Source organism: Emydura macquarii, unplaced genomic scaffold, assembly GCF_026122565.2.
Source record: "Emydura macquarii macquarii isolate MOO-44397 ecotype Brisbane River unplaced genomic scaffold, CSIRO-AGI_Emac_v2 contig_3517, whole genome shotgun sequence".
In the NCBI taxonomy this organism is placed as follows: Eukaryota; Metazoa; Chordata; order Testudines; family Chelidae; genus Emydura; species Emydura macquarii.
This window is the reverse complement of record NW_027133654.1, coordinates 4,329,112-4,353,521: the sequence shown is the minus strand read 5'-3', so window position 1 is coordinate 4,353,521 and position 24,410 is coordinate 4,329,112. Positions and strand designations below refer to the sequence as shown.

Here is a 24,410-nt window from a genome sequence, read left to right as displayed (position 1 = left end):
CAAGATGCCTTCTACACAGTCAAGGACTGCTGCTGAAGTAGCATGAAACTTCATATTACCACTGCAGCTTCAGTCTTCAAATGACATTAAAAGCATTGAGTTTTGAGCTGCTGTATCTGCAGTGCAGCAAGAAAGGTTAGAGGTGAGAGGAAGGAAAATGGATTACAGAAAGGAGTCTGAAAAAGTTACAGAAATGGAGAACCTGAGAAGAGAGAAAGGGACATGAACTGAGAAATGAACGCTGGAAGATGAATAAGCTATAAAATGAAACCAGAATTGACAGTAGGAAAACTTGAGACACAATTGGAATATGTGGTGGAAAAAATAAGGATAAAGAGAAACAAACACTTAAACTGATCTAAAAGAATAAGATATAGCAGACATAATGGTATGAATTTTACAACAAATATGAAAGAATGAGTAAGCCAAAAATCTCAAGTGCTTTTGTTTTAAAAATATGCCTTTAAAAATTCAGGTGGTTTCATTTTTTTAATCAGGAAACTTAGATTAAGTGTGCGTTTGTGTGTGTGCATTCTTGGGCATAAAGACATGTTTAGAATTTGAATTCTGATTTTTTACTTTTGGAAAGATCTACACAATGGTGCTTGCCTGTGGTGTGTGTGTGTGTGTGTGTGTGTGTGTGTGTGTGTGTCTATTAGTTAGGTTTTTTTTAAATAGACATTTTAGATAAGCTGGAGAGAGACCCAGAAATCAAAGCAGACTCCTAGAAAATGTTTATAATGAATTTCAATTTAAATGGTTTTTGCTTTATTCAAAAATCAAAACAAGTTCCTCTGTTTTAAAATGTGGTATTGGTTAAAGTGGATAAAACAACAGCAAGAAGATTATAGTGTGTAATGGAAAACCAGTGATAGTTGGAAAATAATGGCTTTCTTTCAAGCAACATTTTCAAGTGGGCCTGTCCTAAATCGCGTAAGCCTGCTTCTCTTCTTTCTTACCCTAATGCTAACATTTTGCTTCCATTATATATTTTTAAATTCTCTTAATATTGATTGTGATAGTAAGAAGCTTTTTTCTTTTTTTTCTTTGACAGAGTGAAAAACTGCTGCTTGAAATGGAGGGAATGGAAGAAACATCTACAAGAATTCTTTTAGAGCCATACAAGTATTTACTTCAGCTGCCAGGCAAGTCTCCTTGTACCGTTCTTTCTGTTCTGTATATCTCACTTGTTCTCAGAGATTCATCAAGTCAGATGACTCCTGTAAAGAATAAGTAGAGGACAATTCTGTCCAGTCTTGACTTGTATGGAATTTTATTCTGGGCAGTTTAATTCTTTTTTACTGAAAAGAGCAGAGCTTTTTATTTAGAAAATCCTAACCACCAGCACTATACCGGGAGAAGTCTCATCCTTCTGAGATGGACATCTTTTCCCTCTGTCTGTCCAATTCAGAGAAACTTCTTCCCCTCCCCTCACCATTGCATTCCAACAAGCCAATATACTGTCAAATACATCTCTGGTTGGTGAAAGCGAAAGTGCTAAAGATTTGAACCAGCTCTCATGGAATGGACATGGTCAACTCTGAGCTTGCTATTGAGCTGTGCCTTGGTGTATTTGGACCTTTTGATCTCTCTGTGCTACTTGTTGCTCAGTCATGACCTTCTTAACATGCTGCTTAAACAATCAGTCATACACAAGATTTTTCCTTTGGACCAAATTCAGCTGTTCTTGGTCACCTCATCTCCCCAGATGATCAGTATATTGTATATTGGCCTCAGGCCAGCTGGTAGTATACTGAGAGGAAGGCTTCCTCTGAGACATGGTAACAATTCAAGCTGAACACTAGGAAAATAACTCACAAATCAACACTGTAGCATATGCTGTACTGTATGTACTGGTAAGTGGCTTCCGTAGCTTTCATCCCTAAGCAGTGAAGTGTAGAAAATAAATCAGACCGGCCACCAAAGCAGTGACTAGTCCCATATAGAAAGGAAAGAGAAACTTTTTGACCTTTCAGTGCATTACAGCAGTGACTTCTGTCCAGTTTGTACTGTGCACTATTGAAGTCTGTAAAAGTAAATCTAATCAAAATGATGTGACTGCCTGTGCACAGTTGGGGGAAATTTTGGATGTTGTCAGTGGCATTAATAGGTATACTGTGGGTTCACATGGTCCTTAGCATGCCAAATATAATTTGATGTAGGCAAAGCCCTGTAGTGAAACTTCCCTGTGCTTATGGTGAACTTCACTGTTAATCCTTACCAATGCAGCATTTATAAACTAGGTACCACATAAAATTCCAATATGATTATCAATTATTTCTGGTTGAAGTGGGGAAGAAGAGAAGTTGCCAGTAAACCTCCTTCCTCCAGGCTAAGGGGAAATCTCTGACTTCTAATCTTATAGCATCTCCCATTGGGGGGTAAATCAGAATAAATTTGATATTCCAGAGACCCTACCACCTCCCATGGCTGTCAGTGGTTCCTTCTTGCCACCACTCCTGTGTAAAGGGAAATGTAGCTTCCTTCCCCCCCTTATTTGTTATAATCAGAAGGAAATTAAGGAAAATATTGTAAAACAAAGTCTGTGGAGGGAAAATAAATAGCTCCTCTTCAGTATTTTGATAACTTTGCTAGATGCGTACACTGACTGTAAACTATGCTCCAGCTACTATCAGAAACTCAGTAATGAGAACTTCAGCAACTTAAAGAGAAATCAGAAATGGACTGCAAAAGTGGCTTTGGAAGAACAGTGCTTTAAAAACTAACTTGTAAATGTAGCTCAATTTAAAAAAAAAAAAAATTAAGAACATAGATGTTTTCATTTTGCCCTGTAAATTATTGGCTGTGAAACCATCCATTTTGCTGACTTCACTTATTGTCATAATACTTTGGAGACTGACAGAATAGTTCTCTTTTGGAACAGCCCTGTAAGGGATCATTTAGATTGCAAAGACTATGCAATCTTTATCCATGGAAAAGACACATTGTTTTGTCAGTGACATTGCAAGCTTCTTCCATGCTACTCTGCTAAATGGTCACAGCCCTGTTTGTGTATCTACTTTGATTTGCTACCTCATTTCTTTTGTTACTATACATTTTAATAATCTTCTGGAAAGAATGACACACAGTGAGAGAGCAAACCTTTTTCAGATGACAGTTATTTAGGTTAGTTAAGTCCAGAAAACACAGAAGATCTTCAGAGGGACCCTAACCAAGCTACTTGAATGGACAACTTAGCAGCAGATGAAGTTCAATGTTGATAAATGCAAAGTACTGTACATATTTGATGTGTGGAATACTACTCATGTATCTTAAAGTTCTAAACAGTATCTACTTAGAAAAGAAACTTGATGTCATTGTGAACCGCTCAATAAAAATCTCTGATCAGCAGTCAGAAAGGCAACAATGTTAATATGCATAAGAAATGGGATGGAAAACCATTCAGAAAATATAATAGCACTATAAATCAATAGTTGATGTCCTCTATCTAGAATACTTAAGCAGTAATGGTCACTGCATCTTAAAGGATATTGCGGCGGGAGATCAGAAAAAGTTAATGAGAATGATTAGGGGGTATGGCAAAACTCTGACATAAAGAGATTGAGACGTCAGGGATTTCTTACCTTAGAAAGGAGACGAATAAGAAATGGCATACTAACTTTAGAGAAGGTAGATCAGGAAAACGGAAGGTCCTGGTCTCATTAAACAAAAACAAATGGTCATTCAATGAAATTGAGAAGATTGGGGCATTCAGTGATATTGAAATGTGACACATACTAAATTGATAAGGAAATACTTTCTCACTTGGCATGTAATTACTGTGTAACTCATCACAGGATGGTCACCGAGGACAAGAATTTAGCAGATTTCAAAGAAGGTTTGGATAAAATTATATGGACAATCAATATCCGGAGTGTTTAGTTAAGCTAAAAGCTGAGTTTTGGCAGACAGAACCTTGTGGCTTAGGGTTTGTCATTCTGTAAATACTAGAGACCAGGTTGAGATCTTCATGGGGGGGCAGCTGATCTCCCTATTATGTGATTTCTTTCATCTTTCTGTAAATCATCTGAACCTGGCCGCTGCAGAAAACAGGATTAGGTTGACTGCAGGTCTGATCAAGTATGTTTTTTGTATCTTTTGTTTAATTAAATGTATACATGATTTCACTCACTCTATAGCAGTGGTTCTCAAAGCGGGGGGCAGGACCCCCTAAAGGGGCACGAGATGGATCGTAGGGGGCACCATGGGTGGAGTTTGGGAGGGAATGGGGGGCAAGGCCCCCCAAAGTCATGATGATGGAGCTGTCTCCCCCTGCTGGGCGAGGAGCACTGGGCTGAGAGCGGGTCTGGGCGGTGGTGAGGACCCTGGTGCTCACACAGGCAGCCGTGGGCAAGTGTTGGAGATGGGGGGAGGCTGCTGTGGGCGGTGGGCCTGGCACTGCTGGCGGAATAGGGGACAGCTGGTCCAGCTCCGCACTTTGCGCAGCTGCTTCTGTCTCCAGTTGGAGAACTGCTCCTAGCAGCCACCTCCCGCAGCAGCCCCCCTGCCACTCTGCAGGCTCCTGAAGGCAGCGCTGTGTCCATGCTGCTGCCCGAGGGTAATTCCGATGATGCCATTTTCTTTGGCGGGTCACATCAGGCTCCGGAGCTGAGTGGGAGCTGCTGCTATCCCTTGCGTCCCTCCCTCCCCCCAAATTAAGTGGTCAAACTCCACATATGAGATATAGTCCATGGGGGGAGGGCTCCATTTAAAAAGTTTGAGAATCACTGCTCTATAGAACACACTGGTATAACAATAGTCTGGGAGCGTAGGGTAGTAAAACCTCATTCCGTAGGCAAGGTATAGAAAGGCAAGGGATTTGTCATTTGGTCTATTTAATAATAATAACAATAATAATAAAAAAAAATCTACAGAATCATAATTTGCATAGTGTCCTCCTCTGTGGCATATTAGTGGGAATCTTACCCACTCCCCTCCCAGATCCACATGCCCTAGCTGGTGGAAATTTTAATAATAGTGTTGTTGGAAATGGGTTGAGCAGAGTATCACTTAAAAGCCCTTTTTCTCCATAAACTCCATGGTACCAAACATGACAAATCTAGAACAATTATGTAGGTATTTGAGAAATTGTAATAATCAACATTTTTAGTTATACTTTAACACAGGAATGCATTGGTTACATAAAAACATTGCTCTTGTCTAATCCTAGGGAAATTGACCTTTGATGTGTAGGATTGAAAGCAATTATTCATCCAAGTTGTCATTAATGTCAAGAGCATCACTGCTAGAAACCTCACACTTGCTCATCTCTGTACGAAGCAGGCTGCTGGCCAAACATATGCAGAGTAGTGAGCATCTGGTGTCTTCCATATGAGCATTTGATTGACTAGAGGATTTATTTGTGTATTTCATACATAACTGATGTGATCAGTCCATCCTCCAAGACCCATGTGCCTAATAGAGGAGGGTAGTTTTGCATGTGCTCAATCACTCAGTGTTGTTCCATTGCTTGATAACTTGCCCTGTTGATAGCAGGTATAAATTGACCCCTTGTCAATAGCAATTTTTCTGAGTGAACTGAGTGATCAGTGGGGCTAGCAGGTGTGGCTGGCAGGATGCATATACAGGTCTTTCACTCTGGCACCTTATGTGGTGCTGAGTTAAAGGCTGACCATGCTGGAATGTACCTTTCTCCTGAAATGGCACAGTATGGTATGTCCTGGGTGACCAGATCACTCGAGGGTATGTCTTCTAGCTTTTCAGTGGAAGCTCTAATCAATGATTTTTTCAACTCTGCAGTGCATCCTACTTTTGCCCAATAATCAAGTTAGGTCAAGGTTGGTTCCCCTCTATTAGAATCTCTGCAACACAATTCATGAACTCCAGCTCAGTAACAAAGTTCACATTAGTAAAATCAGTATTTGTTTGCTTTTGACACATTACATATATTCCTGGTGTAGTGCTCGATGTGATGCTCATAGTTGTATGTCTGTGCATCTTGAGTCAGTGCACCCATTTAACTTTGCTTTCCATGCAGTGTTCTTCCTAAGAGTGACTGCTTCATGCTGTTTCTCACATGTTGAAAGTGTGCTTAATGGTTGCTTTTGGACTTGCAGTTTACCACAGAAGCAGGTATATTTGAAACGCATGCCATGGGACCTAGCTGGGGTGAGACTTGCCTTATACTAACACTTTTGTGACATCTTCAGCTTTTCCCTGTTGCTCAATGTACTTCTTCTCCAACCTTCAGTTTATGGGTTTACTTGTTATAGCATCTTAGGTGCCACCGAGCATTGTATTTAACCAGGTCCTCTGCAGTGGTGATCTCTAAAGATTCAGCTACTAGTCAGTACTCTATCTTCCCAGTGATGCTTAAAAATGATCAAGACCAAAGTAAAGATAGGGATTTATCATTTACTTTGGGATTGTAATTATGTAATGTATGTCTTATGTAACTGTGCATATTGTTCGTGAATGGATTCCACTAATTTCTGGCAGGATGCTGACATCTTAACCCGTGCCTCATTACAACTTGTGGCATAATAAACAAAGCTGATAATATCATTGAATCTCTTCTTTTTTGTTGATTGCAAATAAATTTGGGGCACTCTTTCTATTTATCTGAAGGGAAAAAAAATCAGGTGTCATGTTCTGAGTATTAACTGATAACACAGTACTGTCAGTCGAGGGCCACAGTTTAACTTTGAGAAGGCTGCATATTTGACATGCCTGTGTTAAAGTATAATTTAAAAAACACTGATTTAAAAAAAAACAAACTTTTTCCTCATTTATATCTATGTAATTGTTCTAGGTTTGTCATGCTTTATACCATTGTATTTGTGTGAAAGAAAGGGCTTTTGAATCAAACTACTCAATCCATTTCCAACCACATTGTATTTCCAATTTCCACTAATTAGAGGATCTAGAGCTGGGATGGGGACAGGTCTCCCCTCCCTTCTCCTCTGACCCCCGCCACCTCCCAGAAGATGACACCATTGAAATTATGATTCTGTTGACTGGTTTAAAAAAAAATCAAATGACGCCTTTCATCTGTCATTAACATGTCCACAGAGTTACACATGCTTCCACCGGGTGAATCTAGTATAACTAGTTTGGGGAGCAAAGGGGTCACTAACCATTATTGGGAGAGCAAGGATTTTGTTACCCATACTTTATAGAATGGGGATAAATGTCAGTAACAACTTATTTACCTTATTAAAGCTTGTGGTGCCTATTATGAGCAGTAGCAAATCTGTTGACAACTCTCTTCAGATTGAGACTTCAACAATTTTTTCAGTAGCCAGGCACCTTAGCCAGTCACTTGTCATGCCATTCCTGAGGTAATGTTTCACACGTAGAAGGCATGGGAATGATTTTTCACAGGCAGTACTTGATGGAGGAATAATGCCACCAGTCACACGTAATTTGTGCAGTTTGTGAAAGGCAAGTTTGTATTTATCCCCAAAATTAACATAAGAACAGCCATATTGGGTCAGATCAATGGTCCATCTAGCCCATTATCCTGTCTTCCAACAATGGCCAGTGCCAAGTGCTTCAGAGGGCATAAACAGAACAGATAATCATCAAATGATCCATCCCCTGTCACCTTTTCTCAGCTTCTGGCAAACGGAAGCTAGGGACACTTCAGAGCATGGTTTTGCATCCCTGCCAATCCTGGCTAATAGCCATTGATGGACCTATCCTCCATGAATGTAACTAGTTAGTCTTGGCCTTCATAACATCCTCTGGCAAAGAGTTCCACAGGTTGACTGCGTTGTGTGAAGAAATACTTCCTTTTGTTCGTTTTTTAAACCTGCTGCCTATTAATTTCATTTGGTGACCTCTAGCTCTTGTGTTAGAGGAGGAGTAAATAACACTTCTTCATTTACTTTCTCCACACCAGTTATGAAATATAGACTCTATCATATCCCCCCTTAGTCTGGGACTTTTTAGCTTGGAAAAGAGACGTCTTATTAATCTGTCCTCATATGGAAGCTGTTCCATACCCCTAATCGTTTTAGTTGCCCTTTTCTGTACCTTTTCCAATTTCAATATATATATTTTTTGAGAGGGCAACCACAGCTACACACAATATTCAAGATGTGGGTGTACAATAGATTTATAAAGAAACAATATGAAATTTTCTGTCTTATCTGTCCCTTTCCTCATGATTCCCAACATTGTTAGCTTTTTTGACTGCCGCTGCATATAGTTCTCCAAAAACAATCTGCAATGACTTCATGATCTTTCTTGAGTGGTAACAGCAAATTTAGACCCTATTGTTTTATATGTATTGTTGGAATTACAGTAGAACCTCAGAGAAACTGACTAGTCAACCAAACACCTCATTTGGAATCAAGTATGCAGTCAGGCAGCAGCAGAGACTACAAAAAAAGGCAAATACAGCACAGTACTGCATTAAACGTAAACTACTAAACAAAGGGAAGGGGGGGGAGAAATTTGACAAGGTAAGAACTTTCTGTACCTGTTTCATTTAAATTAAGATGGTTAAAAGTAATATTTTTCTTCTGCATAGTAAAGTTTCAAAGCTATATTAAATCAGTGTTCAGTTGTAAACTGAAAGAATAATCCTAATGTTTTATTCAAAGTTATGAACAAACTCCATTCCTGAGGTATTCATAACTGAAGTTCAGCTGTGTGTTTTCCAATGTGCATTACTTTACATTTACTGTATCAACATTGAATTTCATCTGCCATTTTGTTGCCCAGTCACCCAGTTTTGTGAGATCCCTTTGTAACTCTTCGCAGTCTGCTTTGGACATAACTATCTTAATTAGTTTAGGATCATTTGCAAATTTTTTCCAGATAATTTATAAATCTGATGAACAATACAGTACAAACCCCTGGGGGGACACCACTGTTTCTCTCTCTCCATTCTGAAAACTGACCATTTATTCCTACCCTTTTTTCCTATCTTTTAACCAGTTAATGAAGGACCTTCTCTTATCCCATGACAGCTTACTTTGCTTAAGAGCCTTTGGTGAGGGACCTTGTCAAAGGCTTTCTGAAAATCTAAGTACACTATATCCACTGGATTACCCTTGTCCACATGTTTGTGTGACCCCCCTTAAAGAATTCTAGTACATTGGTGAGGCATGATTTCCCTTTATAAAAACCATATTGACTGTTCCTCAATAAATCACAGTGATCTGTGTCTGATAATTCTTTTCTTTACTATAGTTTCAACCAATTTGCCTGGTACTGAAGTTAAGCTTACCAGTTAGTAGTCATACCAGTTAGTAGTTCTGCAATTTCACATTTGAGTTCCTTCAGAACTCTTGGGTGGAATACCATATGGTCCTGGTGACTTATTACTGTTTAATTTACTAATTTGTTCCAAACCTCCCCTAATGACACCTGTCTGGGATAGTTCCTCAGATTTGTCACCTAAAAAGAATGGCTCTGGTATGGGAATCTCCCTCACATCCTCAGCCATGAAGACCAGTGCAAAGAATTCTTATAAGTTCTTAGCAATGGCCTTGTCTTCCTTCAGTGCTCCTTTAGCATATCAATCATCCAGTGACCCCTCTGGTTGTTTAGCAGGCTTCCTGCTTCTGATGTGCTTAAATGTTTTGCTGTTACTTTGAGTCTTTGGCTAGCTGTTCTTCAAATTCTTTTTGGCTCTCCTAATTATATTTTCACACTTCACTTGCCAGAGTTTGTTCCTTTCTATTTTCCTCAATAGGATTTAACTTCCCCTTTTTAAAGGATGCCTTTTTGCCCTTAATTGCTGCTTTTCCTTTATTTAGCCACCGTGGCACTTTTGGAACTCTTACTATGGACAGCTGCAGCAAACTGTCAGTGTTGTAAGTCTTCTCTTTTCTACATAACATTCAGTTACTTTTGGCAAAAGTTTTTACCTCTGTCTCCACACTGTCTAGATCACATCCATAGTGTTCTGGAAGTGGCTTTAATTTTAGAAAATCAAAGTTCTCATACTTTGCGATAAGGCCATTCACACCAACAAAACCGATTTATTTTCAGAAAATCTTCTTTGAAGTTCTCCAGTTATTTGCTCAAGCATTGGCAAAAAGGTGTCCCTGAAGTCCCCTTATCTAAAAGGGATTGTTCTTCACTTAACACCTTAGTCAAAATGTGTTCCTGAGGGATTTTTAGGTAACTTTTGTACACAGCTGTGTATTTCTCAAACATCAGGATCAGGTGGCTTCAAATCATTTTCTGAAGTCATTGTAACAGCTTGACTCCATATTTCATCAAATGCCTCTTTCAGATCACTCGTTCAAAAATTCATTGAACAGGGTGTTCACAGATAAGCATGCCTCAAATCAGTCAAACACAGTTGCTTGCAAGTAGTCATAACTTTAAGAAGTCAAAGAATTTTTTGTGCACGTGCAAAGGAGAACTGAGCTAAGACCTCCTGCCCCCAGTGCCCTGTCACTTCTTGACATACCTCGATAATACAATAAGTGGCACAAGAATGGATTAAACTGTCTTTTTCACAACATTGCAAGCAGAAATTTGTCATGACCACTGAAAATGCTCCATCTCCGACATGTGATTTGCCTTACTTAGTGAACACCTATCATCTTGTGCACTGTGTTCAATATCTTATCATTGTTCAGTATGTGATGCTAGGATTTATTTACAGCACACTATTCAAACCCTGCTTTCAATACAGAATTATGTTATCTTGGGCTCTTCCATGGTGTTTAGTGTGAGATCTGAGTGCTTCACAGACATTGAATTTATTTTCCCTGTGCGATCAGGTTGGGGAATGGGACTTCCTTTTCCAGCTGCTGCTGGAGGAAGAAGCTGCTTGCTGGCTTCTGTTGATGCTGCTGGGAAGGCAGGCAGAGCCATGTGGGAGTCCTCTGCCTATTTCCCAATTGCATCTGCTCACTATCTGCCTGCCTTCACTTACCCTGGGGCTGTAGCAACACTTACCTACTACGAAAGCTCACATGGGTGCACGTGCTACCCCTCAGATTTCCTTCCCCTTTCTCCCTTCACTGTGTGGGGCTAATGGGCCCTCTTCTCCCCCTTCCTGTCCCCTAGCCTCTTCCCTGTCCCCTTGTGGTTCACTGCTCCCACCCATTTCACATAGTCCCCCTTGTAATCCATTCTCTCCCATTTTTCATTGCCTGGGCTACCCCCTTGCTGTTGTCCTACTGCCTCACCTGGCCCCACTTACCCCATGCACCTGTGCATTCCCTGCACTTCTTTGATCCCACCATTCATTCTACCCCCTGTACTTATAGACACCCCCATGATGCGGCTGGAAGAGGTGGTTTTCCTTCTCCTCTCTCCCTGCCGCTGACTATAATTCCAATTCTCCTTTCTTTTGTTTACTCCCTCTAGTTTCTATTAGTTCCCTCCTACCCCCACGTGCAGCCCCATGAGGAGGAGTGGGTAGCATCTTTTTCTGCCCCTCTATTATATCCCCCATCTCCAGTGGCTGTTCTATCGCAGTTGGTTGAGAGTTGACCTCAGCCATTAGTGAGTCTTCCACGCTGGCACCTTCATCCCTGGTGTGGGGGAGGCTGAGGGAAGGGTAGGAGGTCCCTGGGTGTTATCCTACCTTGACTTTTTCCATCTGCCCCATGATTATCAACAACTGTTCTGCTAGCACAATCAGCATGTCCATCAGGTTGGTATGAGAAGGCAAAGGCAGGGACCCCCTGCCAAACCATCACTTCTGTCTGAGCCCCCTTAATCAGCAAGAAGGGCTAGTACAAGAAAAAAAAGCAAGAGCCCTGCCCGGAAATCTGTGGTGGCTATTGCCACTACGTCTCTCATCCACGTCAACCACACTGTCCGTTTCACCAGCTTGAAGAGCATCTGCTTTTCACCCTCAGGCATGTGCATGTGCTTTAGTGGCCCCACCTGCTGTCACATCATCATTTGTCATCTCTCCATCCACCACTGCCACTAGTGTGGCTACCACTGCTTCTATCTCTTGCGGCCCAGGAGGTTGTGGAGAATGGCATTTTGGGTGGAGGCCTCTTTGTCTCTCTTGAGCCCTTGGGGGACCTGGCTTATGGGTGATCCTCGGCTCTGTCCTGCCCTTCCTCCCCAACGCCATCCTTTAGCTTTCTCTTTCCCAATGCCACGTTTTAGCTAGATAAAAGTATCCCTAGGAAAACATCTCTCCCATTAGCTCTCTCCCCCGGATTGCAATGATCCCATTCTCTATTGCATACCTTTTTGTTCTGAAGTAATCTGGCTGCTACTGGTAGTGGTATGGCAAAGGGAAGCTGGAGGTGATTTTTTGTGATACCCATCAGGGCTCCCTCTATTGGATTCAGTCAGTGCTTTTTCTAGCAGACTTTGGGGCATGCCTGGAAGGGATTATCCCTTGGTCTGATGAGGGATGCTAGGCACCCCTCACACCCAGGAAGGTGCTGACCCTGCCACCACCAGTGACCATGGTTGACTGGTTCCGTCTTCTCCTGTGTCATCTAACAAATCCCACTTAGGCATTGGGGTAGTTGCACTTAGCTGAGCAGACAGACCACTCAGCTGTTAGCCATCAGGTGGGGTCCTCTGAAGGTAGGGTTGAGGCAATGTCAGGGAGAGGCCCGTCTCGGAGGGAGACTCCCCTTTCCTCTCTTCCTGTCCCTATCTCCTCTGGTCCCTTTCCTGTTACCCTTGCCTTGCAAGCCCATCCTTGCTGGCCCCACACTCTCCAGCCACTAATGAGGGTTGGATACAGGGATCAGGGCAAGTGTGGCAAATCTAAGTCACAGGCCTAGCAACTCCCTCTCAACCTGGAAGAGGCCTCTTATATATAATCTGGTGATCAGGGACTGCTGCTGGACCTGCTTCTTCACCCCAGGAGAAGGTTCAGCAGCTGGAGCTGACAGAGGTGGCTCTGGCAGCAGAGCAGGGCAATGCTGCCCATTCCTTGGAGTCTCTAATTGAGAAGGCCTTGGAGAAAGTCCTTCTGCCTCTTCCCCCCCAAAACACACACTTCCATTATCTATCCTCCACTCCCAGCTGGACCACATTTACATTTCCCATTTTTAACAACTTGTAGGCCCACTCCTCTAACACGGAGCCGGCCCCCACCTTAGATCATGGTTTGGTGTCCATGACTGTTTCTTTGATGCCTGAGCAATAAGGGCCTGCTTACTGGCATTTTAACAGCTTCATTTGAGGAGAGGTGTGCACCTTTAGTTGTGGGTAGGCTTAGGCCTGCCTTTTCCAGTTACTATAGTAGGTACACACCTGAGTTCCTTGTATGTGTCGGGGTCTTACAGACAAGCCTCCTGTACTACACCACTCTGATTTATCTCTAGTGCAGATCTATTCCAGGAAGGGATTTGGGGGGTGGAAAGTAACACATGATTATGTACAGTAATTGAAGACTGTATCATCATGCATAAAGGGGCCAAATTAAGATTGCATAGGCAACCTTAATTCTGGCACGTGCTTGACTTTGTAACTTTAATGTTCTTTACACACGCAGAGTAATATTAATTTATATGTAAAGAAGGCTTGAGTATTTTGCTGTGGACACCTTGTGTGCTTTTTCCGAGACTTTCAGTCTATATCTGTCTTCAGGTGAAAGCAATGTTAAATCCTTAAAGACCTCTTTTCTCAATCATACCTCACTTGCATGGTTGCTCTGTCTTATTACGAGAATGTTTGTTGGCGGGTGCGGGGAAGAAGGGAGACAGGATGGGCAAGACCTGAGCCACTTCTAACTTAAAAAAATAAAATAAAAACCAACTTGAGGCTTTGTATCAACAATCAAAGGTACATACCCATTTTATTCCTCTTGGGTGGTACTCTTATTCCTTCCTTTGGAGTCCACTCCTTAATCACCACCCCATCCCATGATCTGAACTTTCCAGCAGTGTATGCTTAGTATAGAAGCTTTTAACTTCCTTTTGGAACAATAAGTTGGAAGTTGTGTAGATCATAGTTTCTCAGCCTGTGGTACTATTCAAGACACAGGCAGGGGGTACCCGCGGGGAAAAATAGAGTGAAGGGGAGGCAGGTGGCAGCTGCTGACTTCTGGAGAAGCCAGGCGGCAGCAGCCCGCTTCCCACCCGGTCCTAGCTGGGAGGCAGGCAGCAGCTGCCACAGTCCTGGGAAGCCGAGTAGGAGCTGCCTGCTTCCTGCCCTGTCTCAGCTCCCAGCTAGGAGGGCGTCTCCTGCGTCTCCTGAGCTGGGCTCACAGCTGCGTGGCAGCCACCTGTACCTCGGCTCTGAGCTGAGCGACAGTCTCCTGCACCTTGGCTTGAAGACTGGCAGCAGCCACCTGCCCACATCCCTGGGTCCCAGCTTGCACGGAAGTTCTCTCTTCGAGTGATTTGCTTATATCCATTCCATTACAGGTGTGTGCGCACCCCGGGCACAGGTTCCCAGAACTTTTTTCCCCTTAGCAAGCCCCATAGGGTCGGCTCAGGCGCCCCCTGGAGTACCGCGCTCATGCTGTGGTACATAGGGCGCTGCCAACCCTGCGGGCCCTCAGTTTCTTCTTTCTGCCCGTTGACGGTTGCTGGAACATTGCCTCTTGCTTTGCAAGTCGCAGCCCCTTAGTAGTTAGTGTTTGTTTAGAAAGCAGTTAAGTAATTAGGTAGTGAGGAAACCCTCGGGGTTTTTTTCTGCGTGTTGGGCCATGCCTGGCTCAACGGGTTTCAAACCTTGCACTGAGTGTGCCAGACTTGTCCCTGTGAGCGACCCTCACGATCGCTGCCTCGGGGAGCAGCACCGCAGGGACAAGTGCAAGATCTGCAGAGCCTTCAAGCCCCGCACCCAGAAGGGGAGAGAGGCGCGGCTGAAGGCTATCCTCATGGAGTCCGCCCTCCGTCCAGACTCTGAACTGGCGCATTCCCCTGCGGCACCGAGCGTCTCCTCGTTGCAGAGTGCTCCTCCGGCACCGGCGTTGTTGACCCAGGGCCCGGCACTGAAGCGCCGCAAGGACTCCGCGCCCGAGACTCCCCCGCACTGCCTACCCAGCCCCAGGGGAGTCAGGAGATGCCACGTGCCGTCGAGATTACTCCGGCACTGGCATCTCCACGCAGGGAGCCTTCCCTGACTCTGCGGAGTGGGGTAGTGCCCTTGCAAGGGCCGTCGACGCCGGAGGCGTTCGCCGTGGCACGCGCCCTCATGGGCCTGCCCATGGCTCTGCCCCCCCCCCCTCCCCCCTCCTCGGCTAAGGGATCTGCGTCTTGAGGTAAACCCGCACTGGGTGGCCCTGGTGGTTGGTGGAGACAGGAGTCCAAGTCTCCTCCCAGATGGTCAAGGAGGGTAGAGAGTGCGGGCTCCCCTCCCAGCTCCGGCACTGAGTCCTCGAGCTCCTCAACACCGCGGCACCGAGGGCAGTCAAGGAGCTAGTAGAAGGCTATCCTCCCAGTCCTCCGTGGAGAGCCCATCTCGGCACCGCAGCTCACTGCACCGGTCTCGATCCCCGGCACCCAGCCCGGCGCGGATCCCGGTGCCCTCCATCTCGATACTTGTACCGGCCCCTCCGGCACCGGCACTCATGCCTTCGGCACCAGCACCGACGCTGATGCCTCCGGCACCGGCCCGCGCGACATCTCGTGGACGGTCCCACTCCTCTGGTTGGCACCGATCTTCACGGTCCAGATCTTCGCGTCAGCACAGACGGCACCGCTCCTGTTCCCGGGGGGGGAGGCGTCGACGCAAGTCATTGAGGGAGGAGACATTCCAGCTCCAGTAGCTCCTCTCCACGACGGCACCAACATTTGCCTTCGTCATTCTCCAGGAGCTGCTCCCCCGCAAAAGGAAGTAAGCGGAGGTCCAGTGGTTCCGGATCCAGATCTCGGCACCGGGTGTCCCAGTCGGCACCGATGCCAACTTCAGCATGGCCTCAGGGGCCTTGGCAGTGGCCATATTGCGGTCCCTGGGGACACAGGTGGGCCAGGCTACCGCCTCGCTCCACTCATCCATGGCCCTGCCACCACCTCCCCCTGCGACCCAGCAGGACAAGGGCCATCCCTCCAAAGGAGGATCAGACCCAGAGGAAAGCCCCTCCACAGGGCCACTTCCTCAATCCTCCTCCTCATCCCCCGATGACGTCACCTCCTGGGACCGTAAGACTCCATTGCCTGACTTCAGAGCTCATCAGGACATGCTAAAAAGAGTTGCTAGCAACCTGAATTTGGAACTAAAAGCTCTCAGAGGAGGAGGACCCCCTATTTGGGGTTTCTGGGATGATAGGCCCATCTAGAGCAGCCCTCCCCATCCACGAGAGGGTGCTCAAGTTAGCAAAATCCCTCTGGCAAACCTCTGCCTCGGTTCCCCCTACTGCCAAGAGAGCCATGTGGCAGCCCCCCCTCCCTGGCTCAAAACCCAGTGCCCAGAAAACTTCTCAATTTCACTACTCTAGTTGAGCAGTGAAATTAACAACTATGACAGCCCCAGAGTTCATCAGTTACCCTCTTTTCCTCTCTCTCTCTCTCTCATCCTCCTTCCCTGTCTCTCTCTCACCCCTTTCTCCTCTCAAATCTATGGCAAAAAATTTGGCACAGCGCTTTATATTCCCCAGCATTGGCATGCCGCTCAAAGCCTCCTAGCTTTGGTCAACATCACCTCTAACCCAGGTACATACTCAAGTTGTGCACTCCTGGTGTGAAGGTGGTAATCCTACCCACACTAGATCAGACATCTGTCATAACACAGCCTTATATACTCACCCTTCTTCCAACATATGGCTCACATTAGTCTGTAAATATAAAATCCTGTGGAAAATTGAGTGTTGGGGTACTTATTAAAATTTTCAGAAGTTAGGGAGTACTTGCTACTTAAATGGTTGAGAAACACTGCTATAGATGATGCCACATTAGTTACCATTTTTTATTAAGAAATAAATGGTGAAAATTGCATTGTTAACAGGGAATTCTTGCTAAGCATGACAGTGTGGAAGCTGCATACATGGGAGAAAACTGTTGTACCTGCCTCCAACTGCTCTTCCCTGGTATGAAAGTTACCTAGAGTTGTCATCATGTTCCTGGAAACAGTATGGTCTTGTTTGCACTGAGCCACACCTGAAAATCATTCAGTGGAGCCTCTCCACTTAGACAAGCCACACTAGAAGCACTAGAATATGCTGGCCACCTGTTTTGGTATTAATAGCCAGTTCACACTAGTCTTCAGATCCTTATTACCAGTATAGTTGGCGGGTGATTTTTCAGAAAATGCTTAGTGTGGACAGCCAGCAGGATGGGTGTTGAGTTTGAAATTGCATTCTGCAGAGAACTGAGGCATAGGAAGTTTGGCCTAGCAGTTACAACTGGTTGAGATCTGCACATCAAGGACAATAGTCGGTGAGCAGGGGTGGGAGGAATTGCTAGAGCCAGCTTCAATAAGCGCAGGTCAGAGTCATGTTGGGGTCAAAGACTGGAGATGGGAGGTAGTACCAGGCTGGAGGCAAGAGTCAAGTTCATAGTCAAGCAGGGGTTAGACCAGCAATCAGAAGATGAGGTGAGGTTTGAAGTTGCAGCAGGCCAGAAGTCTCTGTGGTTACCCAGACAACTTCCTCAGGTGCCCTCCAGGGTTAAATAGGGCACTTGACCAGTCAGAGGGCTGCAGGGTACTGTCACTTCTGGATTTCTTGGGTGGTACTTCATGCGGCACCTATGCTACCCAAAGACTCCCTGATGTTTTTAATACTATACCTGGCATGTGATAGAGAGCTAGGATTAAATGACTATTGATCTAACTGTCTTAACAGATGGTGAAATAATTTCTAAATCTTCAACACTTCAGAGCAATATTCAGCATGCTAGTTAACTTTTGTTTCTATAAGTAAAGAATGCTTTGGTTTAGGTCCTAAGTTTCAAAATTGGATTTCTCATATTTTCCAACCCCTGTGTTCATAAGAGTAAATGAATATTTATCAGAAAAAAAATATTTTTTGAGGCACACACCAAGGTTATCCATTATTCACCTCTTTTTGCCTTGGTAATGGAGTCATTCATCCAATTGATCCAAAATAATCCTAATATAAATGGAGTTACCATATGGAACACAAGTTAACCATATGCAGATGATGTCAAGGTATTAATGCTAATAGAATTGCAAGAGGAAGTCTTAAAATTTGGCAAATCAGGATTTAAAAACTGGCAAATCAGAACTCCTGGATGTAAGTGTGTGCTCTGATTTATGGAAAGATATAAAAGGTAACTACAAATACACATTGGTAACTACTTCAGTAGGATACCTGGGAATACATATTTCTAAAAGCTAGCAAAACTTGTATAATTTTACTCCTTTGATTTGAGTATCAAAACCGAGCTGGAAAATTGGTCAAAATACAAAATATCATAGTTAAGCAAAATTGTGTCAGTTAAGATGAATCTTACCCTAAGTTAACGTCCTTTTCCAAACACTTCTGGTTTTATTTCTGGGCAAATCCTGATAAACAAATTAATTTGAGGAAATAAGAAATCTGGGATTAAGCAATCTACTTTACTTTACAAAGACCATGGCAAAAACTATTGGCTCTATCAAACATTAAGTGTTGTTTATTTAGTTAGATCAGGAACCTAATGTACTGACTAATGACAAACCCTAATAAGCACTGGGTAGACACAGAACAAGTTCATTTTTGAGAGATCAAACTCCAATTTATCCTCTGGTTAAAGAAATCCTATATAGGCCAAAATTAATGTGTAATCACCCTGTTATGAAAGCAACAGTAGAAATTTGGGAAGACTTATTTAGAAAGCTAAGCCACTGCACGTAGTAGACAAATTAGAATTTAACTCCAGTAATAGCCTGGGAATTTTTAATGTTTGGGAATTTATCGGTATATCAAAATTTGGCCAGCTGTTTTGAGACAATACATTTTGATAACTTGATGATACACAACTCACCAGAAGACACCAAAATTCCAGTATATCAGGACCAATAATTGAGACATTTGCTAACTCTCCCACACAAAAAGACACGAACCTTACCAAAAAACTAATGGAATTTGAAAAACTATTCACTACATCTGTGAAACCCAAATGATTACTCTCCATTCTATATAAAGTAATCTCTAATTTACTTAGAGGAAATAGCTATGTTCATGGAAAAATCGGAAAGTTGATGTAGGCATAGACACACAAACTTTTCAACTACTGAGCAAAGGAGACACACTTTTAACAATAGCCAGAGTTAAACTCAAAATTAAGACGTTAAAATGAGGAAGGAGAAAAATGTAATATGTAGACTTTTGATAAGAAAATTAATAAACAGATCTTACATCTAAATGTAAGAAAAACAGAAATTTGTAAATAAACATGAGATGAAAGACTTTAACTGATATTGCAAGGTAAAAAGACAGAAGAGGAAGACAGTAGAAAAGCACCAACCACAATGGGATCAACATCACAAGTTTGAAGAAAGTGAATAGTAGCAGGACTTGTCAATACAGCTTTAGGGATTTCCATAGGCCAACTTAATTGTATATTTGTGTATAATACTAAATTTATCTCTGAGTTGTGAAACTGGTTTTGTAAGATTGATGCTGTTATAACAGCATCAATCTATTAATTTTTTTAATGCATTCTGTTCAAGTCAGCAACAGCAATGTTGGAGAAAATAAACAGGATTCTATGGGAGACACCTAACCCTCCCGCCAACAATTAAAAAGTAAGTGTCTTGGTCCCCCTTCCGCATCTATCGTCGGAGTAGTCAGGTGGGTAAATAACAAAACTCAGAATAAAGCAAAACAAGGAACAACTTATTCAGGGAGCAAATAACAAACGAGGGGTCACTTGGGGATTTAACAAGGTGGAGCTTAACTCCAGATTCTTTCCCAACTTAAACCTAAACTACCTAGGCCCAAAGTTAAAAGTACTACTCAAGGTCTTTCTTCACCTTCCTGGGGCATTGGTCATGACTCCCAGGATGATGAGCCAGGAACTCAGGATCTGCTGATGGACTCAGGAACCGCTGCAGGTAGGTATGCTGATCTTCTTGTGTGGGGGCTATCCGAGATGTTCTTCCTAGAGGCTTCTCTTCTTCTCCCAGCGACTCCTGCACATGATGGTACCTTGCTGCCTCTAAGGCGGACAGCCCAGAGCTGACTGGCTCGCTACAATTTCTAGAGTCCTTTTGCCAGGCAGATCACACTCCTTTCCACCTTACCTTTCCCACCTTTTTTCCAGAAAGGGCGGGAAACACTGGGGAAGAAGACCTCCAAGATGGAGTCCTAGTTGTTCTTTTGCCATTTGAAAATGGCGGTCAGCTTAAACATTTCACTTAATTAACATATAATTCCCAAACTGAGGATTTTACCCAAGGAATAGGGAACATGACATTCTCAACCCAACAGCAAGAAAAAGAATTCTGTAGATTCTCCTTATGGAACAAGGCCAGCTGCCTCAATTAGAGAAGTCTGGTTTTAAGAGTTGTTTCAAAGGGTTAATTCTTAAGGACAGTGGAAAATTTCTGGGTGGAGGATGCTACTCAGTTGTCCTCTTCAATGTTATGTGAAAGTTGCTGAAGTGCTGCAACTCCCCACGTTAGCAATATATCCTATAATGTTTTAGGGAGCATTCTGCAGGGAGAGGAAGGTGAGGGCTGTGGGCATGAGAAGCAAGAATCATGATATGCATCTACCCTAAAAGATTATGTGGGAAACTCATAAAAAACGAGAGAAATGGACATCCAGTTAAACTAGTAGCTGGAAAACTTAATCCTCCTTTCTGAATGCCAAAGTTTTATTCTTACTGTGCCACAATTTGTTGTTTGTGTTGGTGGTGGTGGTAGTAGTGATGGTGGAGGAAGAAGAAAATACCTCCCACATATTGGCTGTTTCATTTAAGCTAGTTAGCTTTCTCTTATTTAAACTATTTGTATTAAAAATATCATTGGAAAGATTGTTTTCCTATCCAGAGCTACTTCTTGTTTGAGTATTAATAATGCCTTCTGATTTTCAAATAAAATTAGTTGGCTGGCAGTGTTTTGGTTAAAATCAGCTTGTTGCTATCACGAACTGTACAGCTGTAAGTGTGTTGTGGTCTGCCTTGCCTTATAATAAGCTCTTCTACTCTGAAGAGTAGACCACAATATGCCTTCAGCTATATAATCACTCTGGTGTCTGGCTTTTCCCAGGGTGACTGACAGAGCAGTAATAATACACAATGGTGATTTTTTTAAAAAAGACAACACATCTGGTAAAGACTTTAAAATCTAAAACTACTCTTTTTCCTTTCACTCTCCTCCAGATAAATTCCCAGTGCTCTTTAAAACATCTGTTTCAGACCTGTCAGTTTTCTGTCTGTCTTTTCTATTTGATTACTTGCCTCCTGACTAGACAAGGTAGTGGCATTCTGTCGTGCATATTCTTTAGAGTTATATTAGTATGACTTTTCAGAGGCTTTTGGTTTCTTGCTATTATGCTATAGCCGTCACTATTTCTCAAAAATTGTGAAATGGTGCAAGTACACATAACTGAACTATGTCAGGATCCCTGACTTTACTGACTCCTTGGAACAGCGAGATGGAGAGATGCAATTAAGTGGGTCACAACAAATCTGTGCAAATACAGTGAAAGATGAATGCTTTTCTGTACAGGTGGTGTTCTTTCTCCTTGAATTCAGTGTCTAGACACCCCTTACTTCTTAGGGTAGACCAGTCTAACAATTCAAATACTTGTCTAGGGCCTTGTTTAGGAAAATAAGTCAAGGTAAAATATGTTGACTTTCAGCCACCGCTATAATTACAGCAGTGGCTGATGTACACGCTGCTTTCCATAGGTCGATGGAGTGCATCCTCACTAGGAGCACTTCCACCGACCTAAGGGGCAGTGTGGGCCCTGTGGGCTGCCCTCCCCACACTCTCTGGTCCCCCCCCATGCAGTCCCAGCTCCCAACTGGGAGGTGCGCCCATGTCCCGCCTGGTCCCAGCTCCCAACTGGGAAGCAAGCAGCAGCTGCCCACATCCTGGGAAGCTGGGCAGCAGCTTCCTGCAGCCCGCCCAGTCTCAGCTGGGAGGCGGGCGGCAGCCCCCAATGGCCTGGCTCACATCTTGGGGTTGCACCTGGGCGGCTCGGAGCCCGGCGGGATTTGCCCGCCTCCCTGGTTTCACAGGCGGGCAGCAGCCGCCCACAGCTTTCCCGAGTCTCGGGCTTGTAGTGGGGTGGCAATCACTGGTGCCTTGGACTTGCAGCCGCCAGCAGCCTCCCATGTCCCAGGCAAGTCAGGCAGCAGCCGCCCTTGTCCCAAACCCAGCAGCTTGCCCATCCAGACTTAGAGTCCAAAGCTGCTCTGCTTACTTGTCAGTTTCACTACTCTAGCAGAGTAGTGAAATTGACAAGTAAGACAGTGGGTCCACTGCTCTAAGGTGATGCAGTGTCTACACTTACATGTTGCCCTAGCTCTCATGGCAAAAGCCCTATGCTTCTCATAGAGGTGGGGTTTTTGTTTTTTTTTTGGGGGGGGGGGAGGGGGGAGTTGTGAACAAAACAGTAGTTTTGTCAGCAGGAAGGTGACTGTAGTGTGTACAGCAACACTGTTTTGTTGACAAAAGCGGACTTTGTCGACACAACTCTCTAGTTTAGATCAGGCCTAGGACAAATGACTAAAATATACTAAATCCTTCATGTAATTTAGTAATCCATCTAGAATTCATCCTAGTGTAGAGCTGTATATGTCATGATGAAATCACAATTATTGAACATTAAGTGTTCTGTAAGCTTATTTTTAGGAAATATGCCATAACAGCAGAAATAGCTGCCTAATGCATTAAAAGAATCTGTTCTCTCCATAGGCATGTAATTCACTAAGGAGTAAGCAAAGTAAACAGTGTTGCTGTAGGTTTGATATGGAGGTGTCTTACCGTGATGCAGTAAAATTACTCAAGTGTAATATTACCTTTGAGTAGTCGTCTCCATAGAAGTATGGAAATACTTATTAACACTTCACCAGCAGACAATACTGTGCACTAAATTTACACAGCTGTAGGCTATATTCAGTGCCTTGAAACTACAGACTTGAAACTGCTGCTGTTTTGAAGTTTGAGGCCAGAAGGGCATTTACTTTCCTGGACCTCTGCACAGGATGGAGAGAGAGAACTCCTCTCTTCGCTCTCCCAAGACCCTCAACATGGACATGGGGCACTGAGTTTAGTTTTTGCCCCTGTGCTCATCGAGTTCCAGAGATAGTTTGAGGAAAGCAAGCCCCTGAAGGGTAGATTATCTTGAGTAAGACCCCACCACCACAGGACAGGACCGGAAGCCAAATGCAATAAATTTGGAGGGAAAGGTGGAAGCCTTTCTTCTCTCAATAAAAAAAAACCCCTGAAACAGCCAGGTGAGGAAGGGGAGGCAGCACTCCTCACTGGTCTAACCCAGCAAAGGAGAGAAAGCGTGGGGACTGACAGGGAACTACATACACCAGAGGAATCAGAAGGAGCAGGTGACAGGAGGTAATGGGGATTCCTAGTCTCTTGAAGAGACAGAACAGTGGGAGAAGCTAGGTTGAGACATGGAAGCAGGGTTACCTTGTTCCCTTTAAAAAGCCTGGACCATGTGAGTTGGGTTTGGAAGAGCCATGCTAGTAGGGATTCTCAGTCCAATTCCCTCCACAAAATCTGAGACCCGGAGCAAATAAGTTCAGAAGACAGTGGAGATTGCCCACCACCAGCACAGGCTAGCCTGGGAGGACTGGTAGGCACAGTGAACTTTGTCATACCCAACATCTTCCATGGAGCAAAAAAGTCAAGAGCAGCTGGACCTTTAAGGGAAGAGTTGGCTGACCTTTGCCTCCTGGAAGTGTATGCACAGCAAGGGGCTTTCACCACCTCATATGTAAGCTCCCCATGCTGTTCATGCTCCTTGTTCTGGGTAGATCCTTCACACAACAATAGGAGAGAGACTCTTTATCTTAAACAGTCAAACTTTAAAACATTTGCAGGATGCTCAACGGTAGGTCTTGTCTCCAAAACTAGTTTAGTCATGTTGTGAAATGGATCTGTTTCAAGTTGTCCCTTTTTTAATTTTGCTCTACAAGTAATAGGGTAAAAACAGCCTGAAACCTGAATATGTGGAATGCTCATCATTGGGTTTTCTCTAGAGCTATTTTCCCAGGAACTGTTAGTAAGAGCTGTATATACAGAGATGCTTGAGTTAATATGATTTTGAAATGTTCATGGGTCTTACACATACTTGTTCCATCAGGAAGCTGAGTTCAGGATAACCTGAACTCTGTTCATGTTAAAATATGTCTGTTCTTCCTAATCTGGCAGTTGCTGTTTATTTAAAAAAAATGTATAGGCATATGCATATTAATTTGCATTAAAGTTATTTTATTTTAAATTTAATTTTCCTACTTTACGATAAAACAGCATAGTTAGAATGATCAGCTTGGCTCCTCTCAAAGTGAAATTTGGACTCAATCTTTCTTTAATCATCCTGAGAAACAGGTGATTGCTTGCTCCATTTTGGTTAATTCATTCTGAGAATCAAGTCTTCCTATTAGTGTTTGAAAGAGATTTCCAGAACA

At 43.6% G+C, this 24,410-nt stretch overlaps 1 protein-coding gene across 2 annotated transcripts in view; it reads left to right on the top strand.

Moving 5' to 3' along the window:
• The window catches only part of GGPS1 (geranylgeranyl diphosphate synthase 1), a 50,629-nt gene that overhangs the window by 7,394 nt on the left and 18,825 nt on the right, over positions 1-24,410 (top strand). For both annotated transcript variants that reach the window (XM_067535811.1, XM_067535812.1), the window contains exon 2: positions 1,055-1,145. In XM_067535811.1, coding sequence (XP_067391912.1) covers positions 1,076-1,145 — 70 coding nt within the window. In that variant the 5' untranslated portion in view covers positions 1,055-1,075. The remainder of the gene's footprint in view (positions 1-1,054; positions 1,146-24,410) is intronic.